This window comes from Pararge aegeria, chromosome 5, assembly GCF_905163445.1.
Source record: "Pararge aegeria chromosome 5, ilParAegt1.1, whole genome shotgun sequence".
NCBI classification, from domain to species: domain Eukaryota; kingdom Metazoa; phylum Arthropoda; class Insecta; order Lepidoptera; family Nymphalidae; genus Pararge; species Pararge aegeria.
In genome coordinates this window covers 4,990,047-5,008,233 of record NC_053184.1, presented here as the reverse complement: position 1 = coordinate 5,008,233, position 18,187 = coordinate 4,990,047, and the positions used below count along the sequence as shown (strand labels likewise).

At 36.7% G+C, this 18,187-nt stretch overlaps 3 protein-coding genes across 5 annotated transcripts in view; 1 reads left to right on the top strand and 2 right to left on the bottom strand.

Annotated features, from left to right (window-relative positions):
* Window positions 1–1,039: 1,039 nt before the first annotated feature.
* LOC120624051 lies at window positions 1,040–5,433 on the bottom strand. The gene is made up of 3 exons (XM_039890378.1): window positions 5,293–5,433; window positions 3,294–3,373; window positions 1,040–1,311 (listed from the first exon to the last, which is right to left on the bottom strand). The coding sequence occupies exons 1-3, from the start codon at window positions 5,393–5,395 to the stop codon at window positions 1,081–1,083; spliced, it is 414 nt and encodes a 137-aa protein (XP_039746312.1). The 5' UTR covers window positions 5,396–5,433; the 3' UTR covers window positions 1,040–1,080.
* Window positions 5,434–5,632: 199 nt separating this feature from the next.
* Window positions 5,633–13,127, top strand: LOC120623893 (tetraspanin-3-like). Its single transcript, XM_039890178.1, has 7 exons — window positions 5,633–5,697; window positions 5,990–6,256; window positions 7,741–7,935; window positions 8,804–8,980; window positions 9,746–9,838; window positions 11,104–11,226; window positions 11,807–13,127. Exons 2-7 carry the CDS (start codon window positions 6,209–6,211, stop codon window positions 11,963–11,965), a joined length of 795 nt encoding a protein of 264 aa, XP_039746112.1. The 5' UTR covers window positions 5,633–5,697; window positions 5,990–6,208; the 3' UTR covers window positions 11,966–13,127.
* A 231-nt stretch (window positions 13,128–13,358) lies between these two features.
* LOC120623891 (protein kinase C-binding protein NELL1-like) overlaps window positions 13,359–18,187 on the bottom strand; it is an 86,394-nt gene continuing 81,565 nt past the window's right edge. For 2 of the 3 annotated variants that reach the window (XM_039890175.1, XM_039890177.1), the window contains exons 17-18: window positions 16,038–16,087; window positions 13,359–14,228 (exon numbers count right to left, since the gene is read on the bottom strand). In XM_039890175.1, the coding sequence (XP_039746109.1) occupies window positions 14,132–14,228; window positions 16,038–16,087 (147 nt within the window). In that variant the 3' untranslated portion in view covers window positions 13,359–14,131. The remainder of the gene's footprint in view (window positions 14,229–16,037; window positions 16,088–18,187) is intronic. The other variant, XM_039890176.1, reaches the window with a different exon arrangement.

The window sequence follows — 18,187 nt, the reverse complement described above, 5'->3', positions numbered from 1 at the left end:
AAATACGATAAACTGAGAAGTTACTAAATAAATGACATTGAACTGACATTCTCGACCATAAAAAATGGCCTATTAGTTCTATCAGTCCGTAAGACGGTATTTATTCTCTTTGACATTCTGTTTGGATTCTCATTCAAAGATAAATTAATCAATAAACGATATATTAATTTATTAGGTATCTTTTAGTAGTTCTTGTTCTGACTCGTTCACTCTTGGCATAATGGTCGTAACTTGTAGCTTTGGGCTCATCCTCTTCGACCCATAATAATGCAAATCCCTTTTCTCCAATGAGAGAGAGGAACTAGTCGTTCAAAAGACCCAGACTTCTCTAATGCTAATTGGCGGCTCATAACGATTATATTTTTTGACAAGACCTCATCATCTGATTAGTGGCTAGACCTTAAAATAAATTTTTGAAAACTATATCTAAAAGTTATAATTATGATTGTTGATAACAGCTGTATAAGAGAAGTCGAAGTTATACCTCTTTCCGACTCGACGAGCCAATTCCTCATAATGGTTACATAAGGCCGCCTTTGTAACACAAATTTAAATGACTTGTATCTTTTATTTTTTTTCTTGTGTGCAATAAAGTATTTTTGATTGACTGATTGAGGGATACTACACACTACACTTTTGATAATAAGGGAAATCTTGGTGGCTGGAAATGTTAAATTAATTATTTACTAATAATTTCAGAAGGAATTTACTAATTACTTTTACCATTTCATTCGATTCTTACATTCTTTTAAAGCTAAAATTATACGGTAAAATGCTCCTCTAATTTACCTCAGAGCTTTTACCGCGGCTCTCAGAGGATCGCGATACCAATTCCCCACTCCGGGCTGGCAGGTGTAAAATCTTTACACTTATTTATTTTTCCCTATTTCTCTTCTTTACTCTATAATATACGATTACTATCCTATTTTATAACATGAGTTTTGAGTTAAGATCTTCAAATGCTTGTAATTTCCCTCACAAAAAATGCTCACTAAACTATCTTCAAAATGAAATGTAATGTGGGATTAAAAAACCTAAACGTAATGAAAATAGTTTTATTACACGGCAAGTCTAGGAGGTCTATATATTGTTTGAAGACAGACACCTCTTCTGATGAACTCTGGACTGAGTTTCCTTGCAGTACTTTTTAGGGGCTGTCTTTGCAATCACGTTGTAGGAGGACCTGCTGTATTGTAGCGGACCGTAGGTGATCTCCACAGTTTGCGTTGGCTCTAGGTACTGGATGTTGGGAGAGTTCGCCACGTTGTTTACTTCCACGCGCACATATGTGATTTCTGAGCATGTTGGCACCTGTTAAGTAAGAACCAACAAATTTGATAAATCAAAATAAGTTATTTTGTATTGTCGAACATCGACAGCCTTTAATCTATCCGATCTGCAGAAACTCTAAACAATATTTAAAATAATTTAACTTTACTACAACAGTCATGAAAACATAAAACATTAATTCCTCCATTAAGAAATTTGAAAGCAGCTGATCAATAACTGAAAAAAAAGCCGCCGCTGTACCGTACCGCTTACACCCTATATAAGATGCTTCTTATACACTAAATTATCAATTCCATTTTCTTTTTCTAATGTTTTTTTTTTCCAATGAATAGGAGACCTTTGCTAAGATTAGGATACCGCCACTTGAATATGATGTATTCACCACCATACAGGTTGTTTGGAAGCACACCGCTCCGCTTTCATTTCTACAGAATAATTATATTTTAAATATGATGAAGCGACTGCTGAGATTATTGCCGGATTATTCTCGCTAGCATCTGCCTTCTGAACCAGTTGTAGAGTCACTATAAACAGGCAGACTTGACGTTTCAAAAGTCAGACTACTTGAAATAAATATATTTGAATTTGAATAAATAAAAGTACCTCTAATATTAGAGATAAGAAAGGGCAATATTAGAGAGAAGAAAGTATATCCTTTTCGCAGCAATTATTATAATTTTAGTAGTATTAGAGCTTTTTAAAGAAAAAAATCTTATGGATGTATTTATGTACATATAGAAAAAGAAAAGAAAAAGAAAAAAAAATGCTTTCAATTGAATTTAATTCAAAAGGTTTTTAGGTTTCTATTTTTATTCATCTCGCTAGATTTAATTTAAGTGTATGGTTCTAGCTCCAGAGATGGGCGATAATAACTGCGACTCAGTCTTGCACTACAGCAGTATTATCGAATTTGGGTTTATGTTTATTTCATGATACACATTACCTTATGTTTGCTTTATTTTGTACTTTTTTTAATTTACTGTGTAACCGTTAATTGAAATAAACTTATTATTATTATTATTATTATTATTATTATTTTTGTAATAGAGCTCGTCTGGAGAAGTACTATCGCTATTCATATTTCTGCCGCTAAGCAGCATTGTTGCGATGCTGTGTTTCGGTCTGAAGGGCGTGGTTTCCGGTGTAGTTACAAACGTATGAGGCATAACACCTACGTCTCAAAATGATAAATTCAGGGCGGCATTTTGCGCTACGTGCTCCTTACATGGCCTGTGAAGTATTTCCCTGTTTATAGACGATGATTTTCCAGTTACCGTCAGGTTGGTTGTCTGCTTGGTCAGTCAATTATGACGATAAAAAAAGGCATTTTACACTTTTCATAAAAACGGACTTCGAAAAATTCACAACCGAAAATGTATCGAATTGACACACAAATTGTGTATGTCAATTTGTTATAATCCTAAAGAGCTTAGACGTAGTAGTACGGCTGAAGCCTTCTATCTGAGCTTTCTATCAAACCAAATCAAAGCCATTTTAGAATGATTATCCAAAATTATCTCCTGACGACACTTATAATATTATAATAATAATAATAATAATAATAATTTCATTTATTTGCATTAAACATGGGTTACATGATATATGGTAAATAGATAACAAATAAAATCCAAACATGTTTTGCTATAAAGGCGTGCAAAATTTTTTGAAGTATACAGATCTATTTAATTAGGCAATTTATTTGTATTTAAGATTAAGCCATTTAGTTACAGTTTTAATAGTAAAATTAGGTAGATGTCAACTTCTTGGTCAACTCAAAAATGTCATATTTAGAAATGTCTATTTATTAGTCAAATTTTATTTCGCTCGAACTGTCTGTGTAGCTAGTGATGCATGAAAGAATACATTAGATAAACTTTATTGCATCAAAACACTAAGAAACGATACATGGGTGACTACCACAGGCTACGATCATGGATAATTTTTTTTACTATTCTACGATGATACTTTTATATTTAATTAGCAGATATGAAATAGCAACTTACGGAAATTGGAATTTTAAATTTTTTCTCAAAGAGGCTTATCTTCCCAGACTGTACGAATGTCTGATCACCGTAGTTATCACCTGTAACAATACATATCAGTGAGGAAATCTACCGTCACCAAATCTGACTAAGATTATTTGTATGGAGTTATTGCTTATTTCCAAAAAAATTCGCGAGACAAAGACATGTATTTAATTTATCCATAATCATCATCATCATCATATCAACTCATTACCGGCCCACTACAGAGCACGGGTCCCACAATGAGGGGTTAAGGCCGTAGTCCACCACGCTGGCCCAGTGTTGATTGGTGGGCTCCACACACCTTTGAGAATATTATGGAGAACTCTCAAGCCTGTAGGTTTCCTTACGATGTTTTCCTTCACCGTTTACGCAAGCGAAATTTAAGCTAAAAGCACAAATAACTTAGAAATGATACAGCTGTCTGCTGGCATTCAAACACGAACCACGAAAATGAAGCCGAAGTCCTTACCCACGGGGATATTTATCGGATATAAATAATAATAAATAAATTCGGATCAACACTATATATTCCAGATGTTTCGCTTTGCAAACTTTAGGAAATTGTGTTTTTTAACAAATGATTAGACATAGAAAAAGTAAGTATGTAGTTTTGAAACCAAATAACAAGTTGCATTGGAACATACGAATCAAGTCCGTTTATGTGATAATTCGAAATGGACATGGGCCGATCCGAATTTCAAATCGTTGGAAGAATTTGTAACGTGTAAAAACAAACTCAGTAAGTAGGCGTTGGGAAATTGTCTCGGAACGCTCGAGTCTTTAGCACGGATCCCGGTTATTATCCCTAACATGGATAGCCCCTAGCATGGATTAACGTTAAAGCCTGCCAACTGGCATTGGAGCCTTGTGGTGGGTGTATGCTCTAACACTCGTCCTCCTATCAGACAGGCCTTTGCCCTGCAGTAGAACTCTAATATGCTTATGATGGGGATAAGGTTGTGGCGAACGGATAAAGTTGAATCATAAGTGTTCATTTCTACCTTTTTGGTATCGGAAATCAAAGAACTTTACTGGCAAAATTTAACGCAGAAAATATTGTTTACAGTCGAATCTTCTATTAAACTCCTACTTATAATAAAACTATAACGGGTCGAATTCTGTACATTGAGATTATTTTAAAATTTTTGTTTGGATCTTGGCTGCGCATCAAGCTACTACGGAATGGATTCAAATGAAACTTTGCATGATTTGAGTTCATACTACGAGGGCTCAGCATTGTGTTCTTCGAAGAGGGTGAAAATGTTTGACGTTTTTAGAATACGATTAGAGAGAGAGAGGACAGAACTAAGCGAACTGTGGCAGAGGCTCCTCAGCAGACTGCAGCAAGCCACTCACTTATTAAAGGCTTAACGATATTGAATACGATAATAAAAAAAATAAACAACCGTCTAAACCGTTTGTTGTGGGATTCTTCTTAGACCAGGGCGCGTTTGGAACCCTCGTCGCTTTAGTTTTAGGTTGACAAATTTAGTTATCGCCATTAACTTACTTCTATGTCATATTTTACATGTAATCTAAAGTGCCATCTATGTGGCTATTTGAATAAATAAATATTTTACTTTGACTTTGACTTTATGAGAACGTTACTGCTAGGACAGAAAATCATTAAATGTTATTTATGCCTCCAGCATACGAATCAACTAACAATGCGATTTAGATTCTTTATTTTGCGATTAGTGCTGAGACGGCGGATACCAAATTTTCTTTCAACTTTCCCATCCCATCCATTTATTGACTAGGCCAACGACGAGATAGATGCTTACCCAGCGCTGTAGACTAAATGTGCCAAGCAACAGATTATTTGCAGTCATTTGTAATCGGTAATTAAAAGTATTATAAGCAAAGCCGCTGGGCATAGCTATCTAACGTAAAAATCGTATCGTAGGTAAGTTCTGTTCTGAAATTAAATAATAATGTATCTAAGAACATATTTAGAATATTAATCCGTACTTACCATATTCAAAAACATGTGCAAGAGGCTGTAGTATGTCGTCAAGGAAGCAGCAAACTGATGAGACATGATAAATTATTAAAAGAAAAGTTACCATTTTCTTCATTTTAATACAAGTCTAATGCTGCCTCTGTTTTTTCTGAAAGCGATTTATTAATACTACTTTTAAATTTATACTCATAATTTATATAAACATTTTAATTTATTTTTACATGGGTTTTGCGAATTGCAATTTTCATCCGTGAAAATATTTTATCGTAGCACAATCTTTTTCAATTAAATTTATTATGTATCTCATAAATATTCCATAACTTTAATCTCAGATTAAAGATTGGTCTGAATACGAAAATTAGTCTCGTAGTTCATTAAAACTATTTGCCCCGTTGCTGAAAATATAGCATTAATGGGGTAGTTAATTTACCGATTACCTATTTTCTGTATTTATTTTCTTCGCCATTGGTTGGAAGAAATCGCTGTGAAGCGATAAGGCCGCAAAATTGTATAATATGTTTTGTTATATTTTTCTTTTTTTATGTACTCTTTGTGGTGTAGAAGTATATTCATTATAAGTATATTCATTCATTTACTATTGCGAATGTAGCTTCATAAGGAACCTTTAATAGAGTGAAATTACCGGATTCGATTTCAGAAAGCTGCAAATTAAAGCTAAAACTTTAATTAACTAATTTTTTTCTTACAGTATGGGCTCAAAATCCCACTTCTGCGGTGAATCTTGTTGGTGGAACAAAAAAAGGTTTTACTTAACGTTTTCAATACTTTTAAAAATATATTGAAAAACAAACGGTCCAAATGTTTGAAGTATTAATGTGACAAGTATGCCAATTATTATAATTTAAATAAAACTCTGCTCAAGACAAAAAAATATCTCTGTTATCTGGAAATTTTAACTATTATCAAAATGAGAAGTAGCGGATTAGTGTTATTCGTGTGCTCCGGTCTATTGCTGGTAAGTGTCCTTTTTTTTCACCATGATGATTTATTTATTTATTTATACTCTTTATTTGTACACCACTCAAACAAAGAAACAAGACAAAAAAAGAACAAACACATGAAGAATGAAGCAGGATACAAAAGGCGGCCTTATCGCTAAGTAGCGATCTCTGCCAGGCAACTTTAGGATTAGGAAAACTAAAAAGAAAACAAATAGGTGGGGTACACTATTTAGTACATACATACAAATATCTACATACTAATACATAAACCAGACTACACAAATAAAAAAAAATTAGAAATACTATTGATAAATATAAAAAAATAAATATACTAATACATATCTTAATATACCTACCTATATAAATACTTAAATATTAGTTTGAGTAGATAAATAAAAAATAATTAATAAAATAATTAAAATATATGTGTGCTCCCTTTTTTTATACGCTACTGTTATATCTCTGATGGAGTTAAGTGCTGTAATTTATCTACCGGCCAAACACAGGGCACGTCCACAGATATCTTGTCTCAAGTTCAAAGTTTATACGAAACGTAAACTTATAGAAAAATCCTATTTCAATATTAAGGATTACATGTATGATAAAAAAGCTTGGGTATGAATTTCTCTAAATTCATAGCTAAACATTAACTCGATTGTGAGATGGTGATAACAAAAAAGAAACCTGGCTAAGTTTGTCGTGTCGTTCTGGCTTCTTAGACTAGGGCGCGTTTGGAACCCTCCTAGTTTTAGTTCTAAGTTAACGAATGCAGTTATTACCATCACTAACATTAGTGTTAACATGTTAAATGTATGAACGCTTCATAAATGCCTGTGATAAGGTCTATATGAATAAAACATTTTTGAATTTGAATTCGATATATTTACTTTGGCCTGTGTGGCTGTGTGGTGTTTGTGTGTGTGGGGTTTTCTCTATAATTGAGTAAGCCGTAGCCTAGCAAGTCAAATGTTGATAAGTAGACACACGCCCTTGGAATCATTTTGGAGAACTCTCAGGCATGCAGATTTCCTCACCGTCAATGCTTTTGTTTTAATTGCTTAAATTAAAACACACATATAACTCCGAAAAGTAAGAGGTGCGTGCTGAACTTTGTCCCCCCCAAAAGAAAAGCCGAAGCCTTAGCCACCCAGTAAAAAGTTTTTAAATAAAAAAAGGTTTTTTTTATTCCTCATATTGATGCAGTCTAAGATGGTAGCGGGCTAACTTGTAAGGGAGTATGGCAGTTATATTTAACCCATACCCCAAATCGGTTTTTACGCGACATCGTATTTGAAGAATAAATCGCTTAGCGGCATGTCTTTGTCGGTAGGGTAGTAGCTAGCCGAAGCCTCCTATCAGATCAGATAATAGAAAATTAAGAAATTAAGAATTCAAAAATTGCCCCTTCCGGGAATCGAACCCGGGCTCTCACCGCTGCGCCAAGGAGGTCGTTAAACTATATAAGTACTTATAAAACTTTCCGAAATAATAATTATAGAGCGGAGGATCGATTCTCGGAGTGTCAACAATATGGAGTTTGATACGTATGTCATACTATTTCTGGACGTCTGATCTCGGAGTTGAACTGGGCTCGAGCGTGTTGTTTATATCGGGAGCGCTGCTCTGCCTGCCAGCGTGTTGGCTGGCGACCCTTGTGCCCTACCACCCAAGATCTCTTTCATTACTAGCAACTGTACGTATCCTTGAAAATCGTCATCATAAACATATCGCACGGCTTCTAATAGCAGAGATGGAATTAGAGCAATGATCATGGTGATCTAATGGGATAAATACTATTGACCAATAATCCACGATGCTACTACAAATTAGCGCTGGAAGTACCTCCTTAAAAGTTATTGACAGAAGAACTCCTACCTAGTAATTTCCCCAACCAGGGAATCGAAACAGAAACACTAGAACGACGTTTACATTTATTTATTATAACAAATAAAATAATATCATCGTCATCATCTTATCAAAGGATAGACGTCCACTGTTGGACATAAGTCTTTTGTAGGGAGTTCTAAATTCCACAGTTCTGTGCCGCTTGGATCCAGTGGCTACCTACGATGCGCTTCATGTCGTCTGTCTACCTTGTTGGGGGTCGACCAACGCTGCGCTTACCAGTTCGGGTCTGCCATTCCAGCACCTTGGAATCCCGAAAATCATTCTTTAAAATAAATAATATGTCTAGGCTTAAAATATATCCAGTTTAATTGCGTCAATCGCTGCAGGGTGTTTCTATATGCATGATTATTATCCAATTACTAACTTGTCCAAAAACAATTTGTTACATCCAACTTTATTTGCTAAAACCTGTACAATAATTGTTCAGTACAATTACAGCGGGAAAGCGTGGGAAAAAAGTGATTTTTCAGTGACCAATCAGATGAGAGTAAGTTTAGCTTCTACCTATTACAGTTTTAAAATATTTTACAAATTTCATATCGTGTCATAGATTAATATGAAGGAAAACCAGGACATGACATGCAAAAACTTAAAAATAGAGACTTGTTACTTGTAATCTTTGCACGTACATTTTCAAACTATGATTTTTTCAGCTTATGATACTAGTGACAACTGGGATAATGCTATTGTCTATCGGTATGACTTCCATAACGGGTTTATCACGAGCGGTGCGTGAGCCTGCCATACTCAATGCTAGCATGCTGCGATCTATGTCCTTCGAAGCAATCGACCCATCTGTTAGAAGCGCTTTTGCGTCTATGCAAATGGAGGTAAGTTTACAGGAGCTAGGTTGATGCGGTCAGTCGTAAAATAAGCAGACCTTTTTCCGAGCTGGTGTCGTGCTCGAGGACCGCGATAATATTCAGTTATAAGGAAGTTATATTATGACGCTCATGTGATAAAACTTTTATAGCGTTATGTGGGGTCTTCCTTTGTCCATATTATTTTATATCAAGTTGATGTGGCTTCATCTAGTCATGTGACTAGATCAAGTTTTTGTAAATTTACCCATACAAACTTTTATTTTACAACCCACGGCGTCAAATCTGCTTAATGATTTGTGACGTTCCTCAAGAATTAGGCTATTAAACGCAAAGATAGATTTCCCAAAACTGACCGGTAAATCCAGAGATTAGAGCGCACAAACAAACAGTAAAAACAAACTCCGCCACTCATTATAAGCACAGGTTAGCATTGGCGGTGTAAAATCTATGGCGGCTTGGGTAGACACTTTCTGGAGTGGACACCGTGCATTGGTTAGCGTAGCATAGAACGACCTCCAGCCTGAGAGGCTGATGTGTTCGTATAGGTAGCGGGAAGTGGCTGATAAGGCAAGTCCGTGAATGTTGGCGCGCTTTCGGAAAAGCCCATAATATTTTCAGTAGTAGTTGCAGGCAGGCTGTCGATAGGTGGATTGCTATAGCACATTTTTCTTCACGTCGTCCATTTTGAATTCCTTCGGCACATCTAGGCAAGTCGCTTGTGCAGTTAATACAGTGAATCAGTTTACTCAGTTCTCACATTTTAATTCTCAGTTAAAATGCTGTGGCGTGAAGTCCCATGAAGACTGGTACAATAATGGACAGCGGTTACCTCCCTCGTGCTGTGGACGAGTTTGGAATGGAAAGGTAATTTAATAAGATTTTATTATTCCACTACAAGTTAGTCTTTTACTGCAACCTCACCTAAGTAAGTGATGATGCAATCTAAGATGGTAGAGGGCTAACCTATTAGGTACTATGACAGTTACATTTAACTCATACTCCTAATCAGTTTCTACCCGAAATCCTACCGGAAAGCTCAATCGCTTAGCGGCACGTCTTTACGGTAGGGTGTCAACTAGCCACGGCCGAAGCCTCCCACCGGACAAGACCAGAGAAAATTTAGAAATTACGAATTCCCAAATTGAACCCGGGATTTTTTTGGGAATCGAATCCGGGACCTCCAACTTAATACCACAGACAGCGCTTGCCGCTACGCCAGGTAGGTCGTCAAAAAATAATAAAAAAAATTTAGAAGTTTTACCATTATTTCGTTTATTGAGTCGCTGGGAGCCGCTGGAAACAAGGGGCCCAGTAGCGTGGATTTTGGAACTTCCTAAAACTTACAAGAGACCTATATCCAGCAGTGGACGTCAATTGGTTAAAGTGATGACAATTACTTCTATAAATTTTCTCGTCAGACAGGCTCCTTAATCACTCATCCCCTTTCCTCACTCTCATCACCCTTAGAAACCTGATCTATCGGTAGGTATTTTTTATTGCCGTATTAAACAAGGTTAACTCCGTAACGTTACTTACTGACATAAATTTGACATAACTAGTTATTGCCCGCGTTCTTCGTCTGCGTTTATTATGGTTTTTATACAATCCCGTGTAACAGTTCGTGTTTCTGGAATAAAAGTACAGGAGTAGTATAGGCTACTTAGTATAACTTTGCCGTCCTTTTAGCTAACTTTTTGCCAAAAATCTAAAGGAAGGACAGAAAAACAAACGCACTTTCGCATTGTTAACATAACTTTAATCGTACTGCGTAGTATTTCACGAGTATTATACCAGATGGCGCTGATTTATTTGTGGGTCGAAGTAGTGTAAGCTATTTGTTCGCTGGACCATACCTGTGGAACAGCGGTTCTCCAGGATTTCGTCCGCGTATTATAAGAAAGGCATATGATGTCGTGGACTTGGTCGTAGCGTAATGTTGTACCTAAGCTTTTTTAACGAAGGTGTAAACGCCTTCCTCGATAAATGGTTTTTCCAACACGAGAGGATTTGTTCAATTCGAGCAGAGATTAGCGTGTTCAACCGAATAAATAAACTCTTTAGCTTTACAATATTAGTATAGATTTATATCGATGTACCGAATAGATATAAAATGTGTACCTCTATTTCAGAATGGTAATAATATATGCGAGATACCGTTGTATAGCACGGGGTGCCTCCGACCTGCCCTTTTCGAGTTGCGGATGCTTGCTAACTCAATCACTATACTTGCTTGTGCCATAATTATTGTTAAGGTAAACTGAACTACATACAGTCAAAAATGCACACAAATTAGGCGTAACTTATATTGAAAATATTATCGAATACGACTGCGATACGGAAGCTGTATATTTATATGATCATAGGTGGATTTTTTCATTTATATAATGCACAACTTTTCTATGGATCGCAGAAAGATTGTAAGAACTGGCTGTTACCTGCGACTGGGTCCGTGTTTTTATTCGGTTTTTTAAAAATCTTGCAGTAAACTGTTAGTTTTTCCGTGATAACACTATGATTATTCTATCTCAGAGGTGTAAGCTCAATGCAAAATTAGCACAGAGTTAAAACAGGCATACCTTTTAATCCTTCGGAAATGTTTTTGAATATGTTATGTCTATCTCAATTCGTAATTTGGTTCTAGTGAGAAAATTGTACTGAATATAAAAAGCATCAACATTTTGACTAAAATATGTTCAAGAATAACATATCTTTTTTTCGCAATGAATAATTACATAGTTTATTGCTTTCGAATAGTTTAAGTTATTTCAATCTAATTTAGCAGCACTCTGTACTAGTTTATAGTACATGGTTTAGAAGAAGTTTCCTTTACAGGCAGTGACGTTGTACGCGGCCGCATACACCCTAGTGACGGGTGTGGTGGAGAGGCCGCCGGCCGGGTACAAGCCACAACCGATGCGCTTTGCATGCCTCACCGCACCGCCCTTCGCGCCGGCCTACTCACAACCACGTCTTGAGGCACCCGCTATATAATACTGGGGGTTACTATCTGAGGGCCAAGTGTGTGATTATCCACCTTAGTATACTTATTCGATGGCGTGAAAGTTAACGCCGAATTAGATGTAAAGTGACCAGCCTGTTTCCCAGTATTGTAACTAGATGGCGCTCTTCCGATACCATATACACCATAGTTAACTTTCACGCGGATAAGTAAACGTAGTTAGAAAATCTCACCATTGGTACTCAGTGGCGTGCACTTCTTAGACGCACAAAAGCACTGCCTATCCAGGGCTTTAGAAATGAACGGGGAGTCTCCTCGGAATATTCAGTATTTTGTCACACTTTAACTGAGACAACTATTCGAACTTCAGAACGTGATAAAATACTGAATAACTACTCCGACGTTATTCCACGTTTATTTGTAGCTGCGTTTTAAATAACTCCTATAGGAAGAGGGTTTGCCATTTCAAATTTTCCCGCTTTATGCCTAACCTGGTCAAAAACGCCGTAAACGCCACTGCTGACTAGTTGCTACCATTGCTTACAGGAGAAGTATTTTAAAATGACAGTTTAATTGACATACCTTGACGTCCTAAAAATAACGCTTTTAATTCGAAAACAAAGTTTTAATATTAAAATAACAGTATTTGCGCGATCGCAGTTAGGGGGCTGATCGCAACTTACTTAATATCGCCGGGCAAAGACACTCGTGGCGATTTCTCGGTACCACATAAATTTAAAAAACGGTGAGATTATTACACATTTTTACTGCATCGTGATACGCCGAAGTAATTGCTGATGATGTTTGTCAACATGCCACTTTTTCAGTAGATATGCACTATAAATTCATCTGACAAAATGCGAAAGTTTTGATATCAGGCATATTTCAGTGGGTATTCACAAATTCATCCACAGAAACGCTGAAAATGAAACGTCCCCAAAGAGTATATCTACCTAAAAATTCCAAAATAAATGCGTAAGATGCATAAACATGAATTGTTCAGTCGTATTTTTCAATCCTTACGAGTACCTTTAAATTTGCTCAAAGACGACTGTGTTTGGCGTTCATTTCCCATGACTACAGTAAGATGCTTGTGGCTTGTCTTGTAATATGCGATCGCCAATCAGCTGATAAGTAGGGTTTACGTTTCACAGAAGTGTTTAAATTTTTACTAACGATTACTATTTTTTTTTCTTTTTCATATATTTTTTGTTTATTTTGGTTTCAAAAATTATTATCTTATTTTAGCGTTGCAAACCGCATACGTCAACTCATCGTTAAGTAACACACTGCTGCTTTCAATAAAACTTACGTAGGTTCTAAATATTATATAGGTATTTTGGTGGAAACGTATAATAATATTGGCTATATCGGAAATAAATAAGTATTTATTGTCATACATTTTATTTTTATTGACCAGATAATTGATATCGTAACAATATTTCTCTAGCGTACTTACAGGGTGGGTACAGATATTAAAACGAAATAATTAAGATATCTTTTTAATTGTAATTTTTTGAACACAATACAACATGCAAGCATTAAAATGCTTTACGAAATCAAGAAACAATCATATCTTCTCTATATTTGGTACCTATTTTTGGTTATTTTCAAAATATTCATGAAAACGATCTCTATATAAAGACAAACAAAAACTATAATATATTATGAAAAAATTCGTACAACAGGGGCGCGAGCGCACGAGCGGTCACGGGCCCGCCCCTAGGCTTAAAGACTACAGGACTACCGGAGGAACGTTAGGCCGCTCAGTGGCGCGGAGCCCGCCGCGCCGGCGCCGCGCGCCTCGCGGCCGGCTACGATACAAGTCTAAAGATAACAATACAAGCGGGCGAACTCGACAGTTTAGAATTCAAAGATTACAGGTGCGGTGGGAGCGACGCGCGTCGGCCCGCCGCGCTCCATTCGCTCCAGCTCCAGCGCACACACGTTCACGCGTCGCGGCGGACCGAGGCTAGCGCCGGCCGCGCGCGTCGCGCCGCGCGGCCGCGACCTACACGATTACTATAATATTGCTATAACGAGGATGAGCGTGCGGCGCGACGCAGCGGCGCGCGGCCCTGGGGCGCGGGCGCGCCGCTCGCTCAGTTAAGGCCGGGAGCGGGGCGCGCCCGCGGCAATTGGTTAACATTAGGTCTATCTAGAATAAATAGGGTGTGCGTGCGTCGCTCAGGGCGGCTCTAGCGCCGCGCGCCGCGGTGCTTGCGGTGCGGGTGTGGCGCGCGGCCCAGCCACAGCGCCGCCAGCGCCAGCGCCGCCGCCACGTCGCGCCGCGCTCTGCGCCAACACGCCCGCAGCTCAGTGTCGGCCGGCCGCGCGCCCACCGAGCGCCCGCGCGGCGGTTCGGTGGGCGCGGACGCATTACATGGCCACTTCCAAAACTGACGTATCGCAAAGATTAAACTCATAGTCGGCATTTGCAAATAATACAAACAACTACCTACAAACCTAATATTATTCGGGACTAGATATTAAAGGAACTACGTTGCTAATTACTTCATCTACAAAATCAATTTTACTAGATATATTTATTTAGCTAAATCAACTACTATGAATAATCTTCGAAATGCTTCAGTTGAGGAAACAATTATTTAATTAGGAGAACGTTAAAAAAACTTAAATAGGAAGATTTAATTTTAAGTAATAGTAATTTTAAAACAATACGGTTGTACGGCAAAAATAGGATTCTGTTCTAAATACTAATAATCGGATAAGCTTCATGAAGTATAATGAAGTGAAAGAAAATCCTAACAAGGTAATTTTCTCTAGCACATTTAACATGCTAATTCAATTTTATAAAGGTAATTAAATTACACCAAACATTTTCAATAAAATCACCATGCGAAATGAAAAAGGAATCGTAATAGTACATGCAAAGTAATATGAGCCCTGAAATGAAGTGCCTTCGATTTAATATTGAAATGAACATATAATGATATAAACTTTTTTCAATACTTATCAAAAAATAGATTTTATTAATGTTTTTTGACCATGCCAATACCTTTATTTGGTGTAATAATACGAGTGAATTGCGTATGATTATAATGAATTATAAGCTTATTAAAATTCTAATTCGAAAATTCTTTGTTTATGTAAACCTATCACATGCACCAATGATGCATTTATACATATTTATTTTCATTATTGTAAGGCGATGATTTTATAAAAGGAACATTCGTTAATTTTAAACCGTAGCTACTAGGGTTCCAAGTACGCCCTGAAGACCTTGCCGAGTTTTATTTTAACTTAAAAAAAATTATAAAATTGATAACCATTCACTGTTGAATTAATTCTTATGACGTACGCAATCCTGCCTGTGTTATTGTAAATAAAAATTTATTTCGTTTTTATATAATTTTGACCGGAAAAATTTCCGGTCAAAATTATAAAAGTGTCTCATGTAGGAAATTTGCTACTGCTTATATTTGATTCACAAACATTTTGCCCAGAGCAATGGCTTACAGATGATTTTTAAAATGGCATAAGTCAAATGTACCAGTATTATGTTGATGCGGGACTCTGTAATAGGCACGATGACATCCGCGAAAACGCACGCCGGGTGTCATGGCCGCACTAGTGACGTCATAGGCAAATTAAAGCTAATTGGAGTAAGTCCTTGTTCCTTAGCTAAAGATTATTGATTTTGGTATTAATAGCAAAAACTTAGAAAATGATAGTTTGGAATTACAACAAAATTGATATACGCAGAGGTTTTCGAAGTTCAATCCGTTCAAAATTATATTTATATAGACGTGACGTCATTTTGAAGTCGCGGCGGATTGGGAATTTTATTTAACTTTAACTTATACGGACAAATAAAATATGTTAGCGATTCTTTGCTTTCGTCATCATGCGTATTGTGAGCGTTTCTGTATTATGCAAAGGGTAGTAAAATTAACTTGAGACAGTTTTGCTGTTGATACGCAATGCCGTTGTTGATAAAGCAATGAATAAAAGTCCGGAGCCGGTTTTTTGGATCTGTTGCTGAAGTCAGTAAAACTGGTAAATAATATCAAATCGAAGGCACAAGCACAAATAAATGTTAATAGCAATGTATGAATGAGTAAGAAGAGTGGGGATGGTTACCGATGCACACAACACGCGAGATTGCTCACCAAAGTAGCACACTGCCCGCCCTGCAACAAGCGGAAACTTCACTTTCACACAAAGCGTCTCACTCTGACCCACGGGCCACATTATCGGTCGAATATTCGCACTTTTATCATTACAACTTCAACTTTATTAGGTATCTCATTCAGGCCTCAATAATAAACGTTCTATGGCTGGTTATATATATATATATATATATTTATATAAATATCATAATCATGATGAACCCATTACCGGACCACTACAGGGTATGGGTCTTCTCTCCGTCGTATCCACCTGGCTAGCCAAGTGCGGATTGGTGGATTTAACACGTCTTCGAAAACATTATAGAGAACTCTCATGCAGGCAGGTTTTCATCACGATGCTTACCATCACCGTTCAAGCAAGTGATATTTAATTTTTAAAACGCACATAACTTGGAAAAGTTTAAGTGGACAGCCATCGCCAATGAACAGAACAACACTACGCAGGGCATGCGGGGCCCACGTTCTGCTTCGTGCTGTCCACTGACCTGAGATGTGGGAATTAAATCCCATTTGCCTGTAATAATACCGGCAACCATGTCCTTTAGACCGGCAATGCTGTGTCATTGCAACGATGCGCTTTGCGACAGAAATAAGCATGGTGATAGTACCTACTCTAACTACCCCAGGCGAGCTCTGTCAGAAAAAGCTCTCCCACTACTTGCATATACAATGTTTTCTCTCTATACCGTCATCATTAATTGTTATGCAACCGCTTTACAAATAGTTTATCAGTGGCTGTTATTCAAATCTCAGATTTTAATATTTGGTACCAAATTATTAACAAAGATTGCCAGATATTTCGACGTCGTTGGCCATATCATATCATTGACTTAAACCAATTTACGCCGCAATCTATCTATCTTGTAATGAGGCCCGCTTCAGCGGATGCACTTCGACCCTCCAGGATCTTTTGTGCTCAACTTACGCCGCAAACTAATGTAATCAATCAAAATCCAAATCTTTTTCAAAAATTTAGTAGTGCTACTAAATTCTATCTTCCATCTGAAGATATTGGATTAGATAATTGACTTCGGGCGAAAGTATGTCTTAATGTACTAAACAGTATTTTAGTACCTACCTATTTTATGTTGGTTTTGTTTGTGCCTGTACATATATTTTTAAAGATATGCAGCAGTGAGAACTGTCGGAAATTTCCAATAATGTGGCGCGAGGGTTATATATGGTTAGTCACAATTTATAACACGAAGCCAGATCTGAGCAAGCGCTTTCTTCATCTCCTTAACGGATGTTTATTGTTATGCGTTGGGAAGCCAAGACTTACCTGATTTTGCATCAACCTTAGAATACCCTTGAAATCATTATAATTAGCAATGTATCATGTGGGGTTTATGAAATTAGCTATTTGGGTGTAAATGATGAGCTAGAGATCTGTTAAAGAAATCATAGTCCTATAGTATTATTACTAATAGTGGTTCCAAAGGGTACATAACTTTGAAAACTTGTCTTCTTAAAAAAACTTAAAAATATTTTTTTCAAGATGGACTATTTTATATCCGTAACAATACTGCTGCGCTTAATTCAGATGATTACAAAAAATCTAGGGATCCAATATTTCGATTAGTAAGTACATATTTTAGTTCAAAGTAACGTGAGAAAGAGGCAACCTTATAAAATTTTGAGAAAAAAAACATATAATGTAACTTCCAAGTTAATAGGTTATAAAGACCTTTAATTTAGATATCAGTGAGCGTCAATTAATCCTTTTAAGCACTTTCAAAGCATATAATAGAATATACCTGTGGAACAAATGGCCAGAAGACCTAGTATCACTGATAAATATAAGAAGAACGAAAAGCACAAGAATTGACAAGCATCAGCAAAAGCTATTTGGTTTATTAAAGATTAAAGTAATCAAATCAAATCAATAAAGAACTTATATTTTGCCGAGAATTTTCTTTTCAGAAAGACTCACGGTCAAAGGACTCAATTAAGAAAATATACTTAGGCCCCATAATTAATATACATATCATAATATACTTTTAACAACAGTTTGCGAATTAAAAACTAATAATCTAATAACTAATGTATGTGCGAAAATCGAAAATTATATCGTTAAGTCAAGATTTAATAAACGAAAAG